The 14,994-nt window shown below is 36.1% G+C and overlaps 2 protein-coding genes across 2 annotated transcripts; both read right to left on the bottom strand.

The window, feature by feature from the left end:
* Positions 1–303: 303 nt before the first annotated feature.
* LOC110802641 (uncharacterized) lies at positions 304–7,303 on the bottom strand. The gene is made up of 4 exons (XM_056837877.1): positions 7,101–7,303; positions 6,956–7,012; positions 4,151–4,224; positions 304–551 (listed from the first exon to the last, which is right to left on the bottom strand). The coding sequence occupies exons 1-4, from the start codon at positions 7,253–7,255 to the stop codon at positions 514–516; spliced, it is 324 nt and encodes a 107-aa protein (XP_056693855.1). The 5' UTR covers positions 7,256–7,303; the 3' UTR covers positions 304–513.
* LOC110801780 (spermidine hydroxycinnamoyl transferase-like) lies at positions 569–4,144 on the bottom strand. The gene has a single exon (XM_056837876.1). It carries the CDS (start codon positions 3,272–3,274, stop codon positions 1,913–1,915), a length of 1,362 nt encoding a protein of 453 aa, XP_056693854.1. The 5' UTR covers positions 3,275–4,144; the 3' UTR covers positions 569–1,912.
* Positions 7,304–14,994: the final 7,691 nt, after the last annotated feature.

Here is a 14,994-nt window from a genome sequence, read left to right on the forward strand (position 1 = left end):
TGACCGAACTTATATTATCTGAACTTATCTGAATTTAACTGAACTTATTTGAACTTATTTTATCTAGAAAAAAAACTTATTTTGTCCGAAATACACTTATTTGTGTGTGGAAAATGTATGAAAAAAACTTATTTTGCTGAACTTATAGTATCTAAAATTATCTGAACTTAACTTAACTTATCTAAACTTATTTTGTCTGAAGTAAGTCAAAATAAGTTGAACATAACAAAGCCTAAGTTGAACCAAACACAACTTTAAAGTCTGTTAATTTAAACTTATTTAAATTAATTCAGATAAGCTTAACAAAATTAAGTTTTTTTTATTTCCATACATTATGACACATAAATTTATTTATTTTAGATACAGCAAATTTAGGAAATACAATGAGTCAAATAACTAACACAACTCTATTACAAAAATACAAAAAGGCATTAAATTTAAAGCTAATTAAATAAGTGCCAACATTTGCCAACTGCAAAATGCTTGCTAGTTGCTATTAGTCCGGAATTCAATTTATTTGCTAATGGATTTGGTTTCTTTCTTGGGCAGACCTGCATCATTCAACAAATTGACAGAGCAGTTATTTCACATTGAAGAAATATGGAGAGATTGACTAAAATATAAGATTGATGAGCTAATTCGCGTATAATCAAGGTTTTTCATTAATTGGACAGTAAGTACACATGATATATTATTAATTGCTCGAATTAATTGCTTTAATAGTACATGTACATTGATCAATACTTCTGAAACAGACTTATAATTCAATAAACACTGGTGATGAATTTGAGGACGCACGCGAAAGTTTTGATGGACCTCAATTATATAACAAAATTGTATTTTCATCATTGATTACATTAATAAGAATTGTATAACAATATTTGCAAGAGCTCATGTGGGAGCTCTTTGGTAGAATCCTTGTTTTTACCCCTCATATTTGTGGGAGCTTTCTTGATTGGTTCACCTCTCAAGTTCTCAACTCATGCACATACAACATATTTATAATGGTTGTATCCTAGTTTCTAGATTTTTCTACACTTGTCATTTATCTAGATTTTTCTTACTAAATTTTTTTTAGGATAATTCTAGAAATTTCCCTCTAGATTTTTACAAACATATTATCTAGATTTTTCTAGATTAATATTTCAACAGATTCTACGGTCTTCAATGTGAGGGTTTTGTGCAAGTGAATAAAAGAATTGCCCAAATAAATGAATACTCGTCAAAATCAATGGTAGATAATGTAAGACTCATAGAATGTACTATATGTAAATTTACTTTAAAAGGTTGTCAGCTGCTACCTGTATAACTGTATTTTTCTTCCGAGTGGAAAGATTTTTTTTTTTTGAAAATATTATATTCCCTCTGTTCCAGAATAGTTATTACACTCTCCTGGACACACAGTTTAATGCGATAAGTAGTAGTGTGGTTATCAATTATTATTTTATTGAAAAAGTAGATGTGATAAGAGTTAGTGGGGTATTTTTTTAATTGAATGAGAGGGGGTGTGGGGACAAAAAAAAAAATTAGTGGGAAGAGAGAGACAATATAATAATTGTGGGGTCATTCCTAATTTAGAAGTGTAACAACTAATCTGGAACGCACGAAAAAAGAAAGTGTAACAACTAATCTGGGACGGAGGGAGTATTGTATTTAGTTAAATATGTACCATGAGTAGTATTTGTGGGTTTCATTATTCTATATTACTTAACGTAAGAAGAAATGTTGCTTACAATAAGTGACATAAAATGATATGATTCTTTGTGTCAATGTAACAAAATGGTGGATAATAATATGTATTACTGTAGATGATATTTTAACATTATGCTATTGTGCAGAAGTAAACAACTTTATAAATAAATCATAATAATTATTAAAACCAAGCTAATACATGTGTTGCACGTGCCTTTAGCTAGTGCTCATAAAAGTATTTCTTAAATGCATCCATATGGGCCAGTTGCAAGCATATAGCAACTTTGACCGATCCATCATTGACAAGCCCAGGAAGTATTAAGCAATCACCATCAGATTCATGAGTACCTGGGCCCATGTAGATCTCTTTTCCCCAACCGAAGTCAAGCCCATAAATAGGAAGGGTTAACCAACTAATCACCCCAATATTTGGGTTACCATAAAATGGGCCATCTCCACTCTTACGTGCATGGAGGTCTTGAAAAGGGGTCAAATCAGATAAATTTTTCAAAAAGTTAATATTTGACCAAATATATTGATCGTCAACTTTCTCAATTGCTTCCCTTATTGTAGCACAAGTACAACCTAAGGGATGTGTTATGATATCCCCTGACCTAGATGAGGCCACCGCGTCTAAGATTGCATTCCCGAAGTACTTTGGTGGTAGTGGTGGGTGCAAACGATTACGTACATCGACAGAGAAGCCTAAACACGTAGGCTGCTCAAGGTGGTGTTCACGTGCCTTGCATGCACTTCTCCATACATGAGCCGCTACCACTTCATAGCGGGTGTAAGGGTTGTACGTGTTCGGACCATTGACTCCCTCGTTAGCAACCTTCTTTAGGCTCTCTACTTGGTCTTTTGATAGGGGTAATATAGCTACGGTTGTGACTTTTTTACGCTCGTCTAAGTTGTTTTCCTGCCCTGTTAGTAATGGCGGTGTACCCAACTCTGTGTGCATATCACAAGGAGTTAGACTCTTAGTAGGGAGTTGTCGAGATCTAAAGGCGTCCGGGTTGAAGTAGGGAGCCATTTGAAGTGGTTCACCACGAGCAAGCCTAGCCCACTCGGCCATGAAATGGAGTGCACTTTGCCCATCGGCTAATATATGTGATATGTTAACCCCTAAACAAACACCACCACATCTAAACTTTGTAAGTTGCCCTAACACCAAAGGCAACTCATCAATAGGTTTGCCATAATTCACAAAAGGAATGAGGTTCTCAAATAGATTAGTTTGAGAGGAAAAATCACCAAAATCACTTAGTTCATTACTAGATTCGGCTTCAATGAGCTCGACTCCCATTGTATCGCACATGAGCTCAAGTCGTCGTTGCCTGATCCATCTAACACGACCAGCTAGGGGGTAGAAATGTACCAACACCCGACTTAATGACTCCTTGAGGGTGTCTATGATAGACCTAGTGGAAGATGTACACCACTCTTGAGAAGGCTTGTAGAAGTAGACTGTGGGTACATGGGTGATCATACCGGTTTGATCCCATTCGGATAATCCAAAAACACCCATATATGTTGGCTCATTTGGTTTTACCATGTAGGAACATTTTATGGTAACTTCCATTATAATGTCTATGATCACAACAACAACAACAAAGCCTTAATCCCAAAATGATTTGGGGTCGACTAACATGAATCGTCGTAGGAGATCGTCATTGTCACCCATCAAATTTTTCAACAAAAAGAAAAAAAATCTCACAATTGTTTCCTATATTTTTTGGTTTTTTGTGGAATTGATTTTGGTACAGTCCTAGTTTAGGGATCAAATGCATGAATATATGACAACTAATCCTAAACGTATAAAAGCTAATTTATTAGACGTTGTTAACCATGCATTAAGATATAATTAAGTTGCATTTAGTTTTACTAGACTTACTTATTACGAAGAAATATGTTGCATGAATTGAAGTTACAAAACAAATTTTCCATTTACTATTATCTACAAGAAGTGGGTTGTTGTTTCAAATCCAGAAACATGACCGAATAAGGACAAGTTTATTGTATAAAACATGCATTAAACTTTAAGCAAAGTCTTTTCATTAATTGATTAATTAATTACCAAAACTCCTACACATATTCAAGTCATATAAAATGAAATGATCTATATATACAGCACAAAATCTACCAAAATAAATAAACCAACTCATTACAAGCACGAATAAATATATACATACTACTTGTAAGTTGTAACGTTGCAAGTGTTGTAACGTTAATTCAGTCTATCCGGTCCTAAGAAATGGAGGATGGCCGTGCTAGTATTCAAACAAGGGAAAATTAACACAATCCTTATTCCCTTTTCTCCCAATTTCTATTTATTTCTCCAAACACACATTTAATTTTTGTTGTTTATAATTTATTTATTTTCTATCTTTGAGTATTATTGACAAAATATCGAGAAATAACCTAGAAAATTTTGTAATTATTAAGGAGTAATACTTACTTTTCCATAATACCCAAAACACCAATATGTTCCAAAAGAATGCTTGGACTGCTCCTGCTATCCCTTCTTTATGGCTGTGGATTAATTTGCCACCCAAAAAACATGTAAAAATAGTAAATAATATTCGCACTTATATTATATCCTATTTAATTACTGTTAGATCTCAAATCTCAATCGAGGTATAATAAATTCATCTCGTGTTATTCATTAAATTGGATCATTTTGCTCGTCTTTGAAATGAGGTTATCATTAAAGATGGCCGTGGGACGTATTGGAGTATATAACATAGTATAGAACATTAGCTTGTAATTAGTTTTGTTCCTTAGTATAAATACTCTAGATTTGTAATATCTCAATTAGTTACACAATTAATAAAAATGTAGTATCTTGTTCTTTACTCTCAGCCACGAGCTCCTCAAGCTCTTCAATGGCTTCCTTAGTTTTCCTTCCTTCTTTCTTCTTCTTAATTTCCTCCTTCACTCACAAATTCAACATGGTATCAGAGCGGGAACGATCCCGGCTCTTCAATTCCGCATAAATTTTCGTTCAAATCATCTCATCAATTTTTCCCCAATTTTTCTGCTTCGAATTTATTTTTGGGTCGAATTGAGTCAAAACTCGACGAATTAGGATGTAATTCGCCCTAAAATCTCATATTTTCGCTCACAAATCTTCTTTCCATAATTGAATCAAACGTTTTTTGATTCTTGAGTTTTCCCCCAATTTCTAGGGTTCATACCAAATCGCAGAATTGAGCGATTTTCCCCAATTCGATTTTGCTGGGTTTTCGATTGCTTTGGATTTATTGAAGTTTTTTTGTCGTCGTCTTCTTCGACGTCTTCTTCGACGTCTGCTTCTCCTACTTCAAGAATCTGGGTACTCCTGAAATTAACCGCAAACATCTCATCACATATTCCTCGCCGACGATAACAAGAGGAAGATGGATAATCGTCGCCGCCATGGAAGAAACTCTTGGAGGATTGCGATTCTTGAATTCGCACGTTGTCTGGAGAGTTCTTGGTTTGATTTCTTGATCTTCTTGATTAATTCATTTGATTACAATTCGCTGCTTGGTGATTGTTGGTGAATTTCTGGGTGATTTTGTTCATTAGGGAATATCTACAGTTGATTTTAAATTTGGCAATATATTTTGTCTTGCCTGTATTCTGGGAATTACTTCGTCTATCGTCCACGAATCATGGCTCAATTTTAGCTAATTCCCAATCATCTGTTCAATTGAATTTTTGCTGTTGGTGGTTCTTGTGTGAGAATAGGAGTAAGTTTGGGTTGAGATTGTTTTCGATTTTTGATGGAGCTCATCTTCTTCGATGAATGCTTACAAGCAGTGGTATAGCTCTTTCTTCTGCAATACATTTGTGCCCCTGGTCTGCTGGTTTGTTCTGTGGTCATGTGATGATCTTATTTGGTGCTCAACTATTTCTCTGCACTATTGAATTGCAATATAGACAATTCAAATGGAAATTGCATAAGAAGGCTGCACAAGTGTTGTTGTGTTTACACTTTGCATTGAAGAAATGTCTGATAATTGGGGATATTCACGAAAAACAGGAACAGTTTAAAGAATGGATGCAAAACCTTGGAATAGGAGATCATGCAGCAGTTTTGCAAGAGGATAGTATACAGTTTTGGGTTGAAGTTTTTTTTTCTTTTGAATGTTGGCACGATTCAACATTTCTTTCCAGCAACAGATCTGGAGTTCAGTACCTGTATAATCAGGTCAATTTTGTTCATTTTTCCCAGCAACAGATCTGGAGAATCAGAACCTGTAAAATCAGGTCAATTTTTGAGACCCAAAGAGGTCAGTTTTGAGACCCAAAGATGTCAGTTTTGAGACCCAAAGAGGTCAGTTTTGTGACCCAAAGAGGTCAGATTTCATTGATCCATTGTGATCATTCTTTTGATGAGACCCATTGAGGCTCATTTCTTCAAGACAATATTGGACGTTGCAGTTTGATATGAGCAGTTGGTACAACAGCAACAGCAGTGGCCAACTTCTATGCTTGTTCATGAGGAGTTCTTGGTGCAAAGTTAATGAAAGAGTCTGTTTTGAAGCTTTCAAACTGAAGATGTTTACACCATCTCCAGTTTGAGGGGGGGTATTGGAGTATATAAATAGTATTGAACATTAGCTTGTAAATACTTAGTATAAATACAGTAGTTTGTACTACCTTACTTTTGAGTTACACAATTAATAAAATGTAGACTCTCACTCTCTCTCTCTAAGCCACGAGCTCCAAGCTCGTCAATGGCTTCCCTTCTCTGTTCTTGCTTTCTTCTTTCCTCTTCAATTCACAAATTCAACAGGACGGGTCATATTTCGGGTTTTGGGCCGAGCCCATGTCACCAAGTGGTGTGGGTTTAAACGAGTCGGGAACAAACCAGGCCCACGGGCTGTCATGTCGGGTCAGGCCGTCAGGCCAAAGCCTAACTTTACTAAAATTAGTGTAGCTTGTCGTGACTCGTGCCGGGTCGAGACCCGTCGTGCCTTGTCGTGACTCGTGCCGGGTCGAGACCCGTCGTGCCTTGTCGTGACTCGTGCCGGGTCGAGACCCGTCGTGCCTTGTCAAGCTTTTTAAAAAAAAGTGCGGCCCACGGCCCACGACTACGTGCTCATGCAGTCATGTAGGGCCGCTCTTTTTTCATGTCTGTGTTGGGCCGGGCTTTTTCTGTGCCGGGCCCGACCCCGCCGACGGCCATCTTTAGTTATCATGACTAGGAACTAGGAAACCACGTGTAGCATGGTTGAATATTTGCTGAAAAACAAAAGTAAGAGAAAAATCATACCAAGGAAATTCACAAGGCTTGGGACTTGAACTGCAGCTAACACTTAATTTGCGGTTCCTTCAATTCATTATCATCCAAATTCAAACAAAAATTAGGACATTGATATAACCTTATTAATCAATGATTATGTTACATAATCAAATACCTTAGACTTAGTCTTGAGGAGCTAGGATTATAATGAAATCTTGACCTTGAACAACCCAAAAAAGATTGATTGTTCAACGAGTTATCGGGAATTATACGAAGATTAAAGAAATTTGATGGTTTTGTTAAAACTAATGAGCTCGTATTCATGGACATGATTAATTGTAATTTGAGCTAATTAGGAGTTGTGTGTATGAAAAATACAAGTTTTTATTCAGAAAACGTGTATTAGTTAGTTAATTAAGTATTCATTATAGACTTTGAATAAGACCAACTAAAATAGTACGTAGTATTCATTATAGACTTTGAATTAGTAAAATGTTTGAACACTGAAGAAAACCTATTGGAGAAGGGCTTTTATAAAAGATTTTTTATAACACAAATTTTGCGAGAAATGACCTTATATTTTTTTTTTTGTGAAATCAGACCTTAAACTGATTTTTTTTTTGTGAGAGACAACCAAAGCAAACTTTCCGGCTTTAACTGTCGTTTTCCGGCGGTTGACCGTCACGTGCACCTCACGTGATGACTGAGTTGGCTAATTACACCCCTCTTCCCTCCAAATTCCCTACTATAAAAGCTTAATAAAAATCAAAAACAAAATGTATCTCTCTGTGACAAAATATGAACCAATATGAACTAAGATTTGAGAGGAAACGAAGAAAAGAGAGAAGCAGTGTATTTCTTATTATTGCAAAACTTGTTAACTGATTATTACAGCAAAGCAGGATATAAATAGTAATGAGAGCTTCTAGATTATTCTATAAGTTGTTATAACTAACTCCTAAAAACTAGGAGAGGAGAATAACAGAATGTGTGCATGGAAGCAGCATCACAGCAGCATCACATTATGCAACGTGAAAGCTAAAGCTATAACTAACATCCCCCCTCAAGATTGAGCATCACAAGCTCCAATCTTGGACAGTAATGTCTGAAATTGTGTAGAAGAGAGAGGTTTAGTAAAGATGTCTGCCAATTGCTGCTGTGTAGGTAAGTAAGATAAGTGAAGTAATCCTTCCAGCACTTTATCTCTAGTAAAGTGACAATCGATTTCTATATGCTTTGTTCTTTCATGGAACACTGGATTTCTGGCTATGTGCAAAGCTGATTGATTATCACAATGCAATGTTACTGGCTTTAGATTGTGCACTCCCAAATCTTCCAATAAGCTTACAAGCCAAGTAACTTCAGAAGCTGCTGCTGCCATTGCCCTATAATCTGCTTCTGCAGAAGACTTAGAAACTGTGCCTTGCTTTTTAGACTTCCAAGAAACTGGTGAGCCACCAAGTAATAGGATATACCCTGTGATAGACCTCCTAGAATCTGGGCAAGATGCCCAATCTGAATCAGAAAAGGCCTGTAAACTGATGGTATCAGCTGCCTTTAACAATATCCCTTGTCCTGCTGTGTGAGCTAGATACCTTAGAGTATGATGAAGTGCCATAACATGAGGTTCTCTTGGACTGTGCAGAAACTGACTCAGTGTTTGAACTGCATAGGACAGATCAGGTCTGGTGTGAGTTAGGAAATTCAACTTCCCAATTAGTGACCTGTATTTCTCAATATCAGAGTAAAGTGCACCATCTGTGTTGGATAACTTAATGTTGACAGGCAATGGAGTGATTGATCTCTTTGAAGTGTCAAAACCACAATTGTCAATCAAATCTTTAGTGAATTTCTTCTGACTCAAAATGATTCCTTCTGAAGTGTATCCAACTTCCAAACCAAGGAAGTAGTGAAGTTGCCCTAGATCCTTGATGCTGAATTCTGAATGTAAATAAGCTTTCAAGTCATGAAGTTTAGCAGTGTCTGTTCATGTGAGAATAACATCATCTACATACACAGCTGCTATATTAATGTGACCATCTTGCTTGTTGATAAACAAACTGTAATCATGTTTAGATTGAATAAAGCCCTGTGTTTCCAAAGCATGCATCAACTTCTCATGCCACTGTCTTGAAGCTTGCTTCAAACCATAGATAGATTTGATTAATCTGCATACTTTCTTGGTAGGATTAGGGATGCCTTCTGGAACTTGCATATATACTTCCTCTTTTAGATCACCATGCAAGAATGCATTGTTCACATCTAGCTGAAACAATGGCCAATTCTTACTGGCAGCAACAGCAATTAAGCACCTTATAGTACTCATTTTCACAACTGGGCTGAATGTCTCTTCATAGTCAATGCCATATCTCTGATTGAAGCCTTTGGCCACTAGTCTGGCTTTGCATCTTTCTAGTGCTCCTGTTGATTTCAGTTTGACTTTAAAGACCCACTTGCATCCTATTGCCTTCTTTCCTTGAGGTAGTTCCACCAACTCCCAAGTATAGTTTTTATCTAGTGCCTCCAGTTCTTTCTTCATTGCTTCAACCCACAAAGGTTGTTGAGCAGCTTCTGTATATGTTGTAGGTTCAGTAATGTCACATGATTGAGACAAAAAAGCTTGAAACTCATCAGGGAAAGTCACATAAGATACTAGATTGCACCAGTGTTTTGTGATTGGGATGAGATCATCTTTATCAGTGTATGCTGAGAAACATTCATATGCATCTAAATACCCTGGTGTTTTGTGTGATCTGCTTGACTGTCTTGTTGGGAGAATGGATGGTGCAACATGAGCATGTTCAGAATGAGAAATGGTTTCAGAATGGGATTGAGGAAAGTTAGGAGTGGAATTGGGATTAGTCTGTAAAGGAGAAGAGGAAATGGAATCTGAGGGTGAAGAATGTAATGGAGAAAGAATTGTATTTGTGAGGTCAGGTGAGAAGTTTGTGTTTGTATGATCAGATGTTTCCAAGGTGTGAGGTGGGAATGTGGTTGCAAGAGTGGAGAAATCTGGTGTATCAAAAACATCAGATGAAAGAAGAGTTGGTAGATAAATGGCACTGGTGTATGGAGTAAGGGAAGAGTTGTGTTTATGGTAAAGATGAAATGGGAAATGTTTTTCATGGAAATGAATATCTCTGGATACAAAGAATTTGTGTGTATCAATTTCCAGCACTTTGTATCCCTTTTGAGTGGTTGAATACCCCAAAAACACACAAGGTGTGGCTCTGTTGTCCATTTTTGATCTACCAACCTTTGTAGTAGACACATAGCAGAGACAACCAAAAGTTCTCAAGTGTTTAAGACTTGGAGTCTGTTTGTACATTCTGAAATATGGTGATTCAAAGCCTATTGATTGGAGTGGCATTCTGTTAATCAAATAGGCTGCACAAAGAACACATTCACCCCAAAACTTCTGTGGAACTTTGGACTGAACATACAATGCCCTAGCTGTTTCTAATAGATGTTTATGTTTCCTTTCTACAACTCCATTTTGCTGAGGTGTATGACTACAGCTGGTTTGAATTAAGATTCCAAGTTTCAAATATAATTTCTTCATATCACCTTCACACAACTCCTTAGCATTATCAGATCTAACACACTTAACCATGACACCAAACTGAGTTTGTACCATATGTAAGAAATTTTCAATGATAGCAACACAGTCACTTTTGTGTTTCAGAAAGTGTATCCAAGTAAACCTGGTGTAATCATCCACTATAGTCAAAAACTGATTGCAACCAGATGGAGTGTTTACAGAATGAGGTCCCCACACATCCAAATGTATCAAATCAAAAGGATTAACAGACTTAATCTCACTGTGAGGAAAACTAAGTCTAGTTTGTTTTGCTGCAGGGCATACTTGACAAATAGTGTTTTGCATACAATCACCAATTTCATAGCTAGGATCTATGTACTTCAATTTATTGAAAGGTAAATGTCCTAGCCTTAGATGCCAGAGTTTTGCATTATCCACTGTAGATGAACAAGCTACACTACAGTTGTGTGTCTGCACAGAATGAGCTCCTTCCACCCTAGATTCTGCCAAATTGTATAGACCAGATTGCACCTCACCAAGAGGAATCAGCTTCCCTTGCTGACAGTAAACAAAACATCTGTTGTGAGTAAAATGAATTTCACAACCCAAGTCCTGACAGAGTTTATGTACAGATATCAAGTTATACTTGAATTCTGGTACATGCAGCACATTGGTCAGTGTTATATCTCCATTTATCATCACAGAACCAATATTGTTAACAACAACTTTACTCCCATCAGGTAATGTAATAAAGGTGTTGGACTTGTCAATAGGCTTATAGTCAGTAAATTGAGATAGATCATGACAAAAATGGTCAGAAGCACCACTATCTAGGAGCCACCTAGTATTAGAATGAGATAACAGACAGAGATTACCTGCCATCATGGCTAGATTAGGAGTTGTAGCAGCAGCAGCATTGTTTTGTTGTTTGGCCAAAAGATCCATCAACTGTTGGTATTGCTCCACAGTGATTGTTGGATTAACTTCACTGTGATGTCCAAGTAAGACATTCTCACCAGAATTATCTTCATGTGATAGTGCAGCTACTTTGTTTTCTTTGAAATTCTTGAAACCAGGTGGATATCCATGAAGCTTAAAGCATCTGTCCACACTGTGCCCTTGTGTTTGACAATGAGTGCAAAAGTAGTTAGATCCAGGTCTGCCATATCTGTTAGTAACTCCTGTCTTCTGATAACCAGAATGAAAGTCAGATTGCTGAGTTTTGTAAGTTTTGTTGTTGTTGTTCCAATGTTCTCCACTGAATCTTCTTTTCTCAGCTGCAAAAGCCAATGTTTCTGCTTGAGTGCTAGCTTATGATACTTCTTTGTGTCTCTCCTCTTGAGCAAAAAGTCTGTATGCCTCTGAGACTTTAGGTAATGCTGGCATCATCAACACATTACCCCTAATTGTAGCAAACTGCTCATTTAACTTCATCATAAACTGCATCACCATTTTTTCTTGCTGCCTCTGAAAGAACTTCCTAGTAACATTACAGGTACAATTATTGCATGTGCAATAAGGCATAGGATGTGCTTCTTCAATTGCATCCCAAACAGATTTAACTTCAGTGAAAAATTCAGATACAGATTTGTTTCCTTGTGTTATTTCAGCTAACTTTTGTTCAAGAGAATAAACCTGAGCCAGAGATGTGAATCCAAATCTATCCTCTAAATCAATCCAGATGTCTCTAGCAGTTTTCAGAAACATTACACTCTTAGCAACCACCTCATTCAGATTGCCTAAGATCAAAGAACATACCAGATCGTTGCATCTCTCCCAAGCTTTGTACTCAACTGTACCAGGATCAGGCTTCATAATGCTGCCATCAACAAATCCAATCTTATTCTTTGCTGACAAAGCCAATATCATCGATCTCTTCCAGCTAGTGAAACCTTCTGCACCATTGAACTTGAAGGAAACAAGCTGAACTGAGTTTGCATCAGAAGGATGTATGTAATATATGCTAGAAGGATCTTGATTTGGTGGAAGATTAGCATTGTTTCTGTGTGAATTAGCAGAATCCTCATTTCCAGAAGGCATTGTCAAAAATTGTTTGAAAAGATGTTGAAATCAAACAAGTATTCAGATAGAAGAAGCAAAAGAATTGAAGAACAAACTCGTTTTTTTTCAGAACAAAGATCACCAGAAATTGCAGTAAAACAGGAAGAATCAGACAGAATCAAGAAGAGGAACTTGCGGAATTTGAGAAAAATGAGCTGAGGATCTTTAATCCCGCTCTGATACCATGACAAAATATGAACCAATATGAACTAAGATTTGAGAGGAAACGAAGAAAAGAGAGAAGCAGTGTATTTCTTATTATTGCAAAACTTGTTAACTGATTATTACAGCAAAGCAGGATATAAATAGTAATGAGAGCTTCTAGATTATTCTATAAGTTGTTATAACTAACTCCTAAAAACTAGGAGAGGAGAATAACAGAATGTGTGCATGGAAGCAGCATCACAGCAGCATCACATTATGCAACGTGAAAGCTAAAGCTATAACTAACACTCTGTTTCTTCCTCCCCAAAGTCCCAAACCCAGAAATAGAGGGGGAAAAAATCTGCAAAAATTTCGGGTATTTTGCAGGTATGTAGTAGATTATTATCTCGAATTACTTCGTCAAGCATTGGGTATGATTAGTGTTGTAATTTTGTGGATTTTAGTGTAGAAAATTAGGATTTTTCCCCCCAAATCTATAAATTCAATTGAGTTGGATGTTGTTTGGATGGAACTACTATCAGGGTGATAAGTATCGGTACGTTCTAAATGGAATCGACACTGGTCTGATTTCACAAAAAAAATTATATAATGTCCTTTCTCGCAAAATTTGAGTTATAAAAGGTCATTTTTGACATATTTGCCTAATTTTAATTTTGCTTACGAAATAGCGTCATTGAGGATGCCCATATAAAATCAAGCCTATTAGAGTCCTAAATAGTCTCTAAAATAAAAGACAAATGCGAGTTTTCCATTTCCTTTCTTCTGTTCTCGTTTACCGTTGGAAATCTTTCTCTATACAAGTTCTCAGACGAGGTTTTTGAACAAAACTTTGTTACGCGTCCAGAAAAAAGAAAGCGAAAATACGTTGCCGAAGCAGGGTGAGCAGGCTCGAAACTACTTCTCCCCGAGATAAACTACGTTATCCTCGCGCTGTAAAACTTCTCTGGGTGCACACTGGATCTATTTTTAAACCTAATTTAACAATGTAGAGACATTATTAAAGAAACGAATAAGACCAACCAAAATAGAATCGAAATTTACCAATGAGATTTTGACCTAGTAATTAAAAATATGTGAATCACGGGTTACGACTTACAAGTTTGAACCTCGTACCCCATTTATAATTTGTTTTACACTTATAGCTTAATAATTATTTAAATAGGACCCAATATGAATAAACTTGAACCGTACATGAACGATAGCATATCTTGCAAGTCTTGGGCAGAAAATAAAGCTGGAAATGGGTAATGCCTGATCTGGGCCTGGCCCGGTACCGTAGTATAACATGGGCCATACAACATTTTCAATTACGAAATATTTAAATTTTAATTGTGAGTGGCCCGATCAAACTATAACCCCTCAAACTAATAAAAAGTACTCCCTAATTTTCTTGGAAAATATTACGGAGTATTAATTTTACTTCTCGATTTGCAAATAGAGAAAATATTACGGAGTATTAACTTTACAAGCATGATAACAATTAACAAGTACTACTCCTTAATACTCAGTTTTTACTAGATTAGATCCCGTGCATGCACGGTTATATATGTGTGATATGCTAATTTGACTAACATGGCATATCGAGTTAATATATTTTTCATTATTAATATACCGATTTGAATAAAATATATTATTTAGCAAAATTATTATTACGTGTTATCTATTATTACCATAATTTCTAAACTAATATTCTTTTTACACACATAAATAGTTTTTAAAAAAGGGTAAAGAATAAAAATAAAATAAAACAAATATATTTTTTAGGAAAGTGATTTTTGGCGGGAAAATTTTACACCAGGAAATGACATGTGTCATTCCTGATGTCTGTTTTAGTATAAAGTAATAGAAGTGCTGAAAAGTACTGCTCCGTTATATACAATATGGAGTACTATAACAAGAAACAAGACTTGTAAATAGGGTGAAATGAAGAACAAGACTTGAGTAATGTTTTTAGGAGAAAATTAATGTGGGGTATCAAGGTTGGTAAGGGTTGTAATTTTAGGCAATATTCGAGCGAAGTAGTTATTTTACATTCCCTTTCTGAAACCTCTAATTGCAAAACGCTCATATGTTGAGCTTTTTCATAATTAGTTTTTGTACCCAAAAACTCCCTTCCAAACCTCTCTTAACCAAACACTTCCAATTAGGTTTCTTCCAATCAGGTTTATCAGAAGTTCAAAAATCCAATTCACCTCATAAAGCCCCCAAAAAACTCTCATAACCAAACACCCCAGACTCATGAACTATAAGGTAAACACTATAACTTTTTTTTAAAAAAAATTGAATATCATTACTTACGCAT

The sequence above is a fragment of the Spinacia oleracea genome, chromosome 2, assembly GCF_020520425.1.
Source record: "Spinacia oleracea cultivar Varoflay chromosome 2, BTI_SOV_V1, whole genome shotgun sequence".
Lineage (NCBI taxonomy): Eukaryota > Viridiplantae > Streptophyta > Magnoliopsida > Caryophyllales > Amaranthaceae > Spinacia > Spinacia oleracea.

Coding starts and splice junctions, on each gene's coding strand:
- LOC110801780 (XM_056837876.1), bottom strand. CDS start 3,274: ATGGAAGTTACCATAAAATGTTCCTACATGGTAAAACCAAATGAGCCA.
- LOC110802641 (XM_056837877.1), bottom strand. CDS start 7,255: ATGTCCATGAATACGAGCTCATTAGTTTTAACAAAACCATCAAATTTC. Junction 4,225..6,955: donor AAGCCTTGTGAATTTCCTTG/GTATGATTTTTC, acceptor ATTAATCCACAG/CCATAAAGAAGGGATAGCAG. Junction 552..4,150: donor GTTTTGGGTATTATGGAAAA/GTAAGTATTACT, acceptor TGAATGATGCAG/GTCTGCCCAAGAAAGAAACC.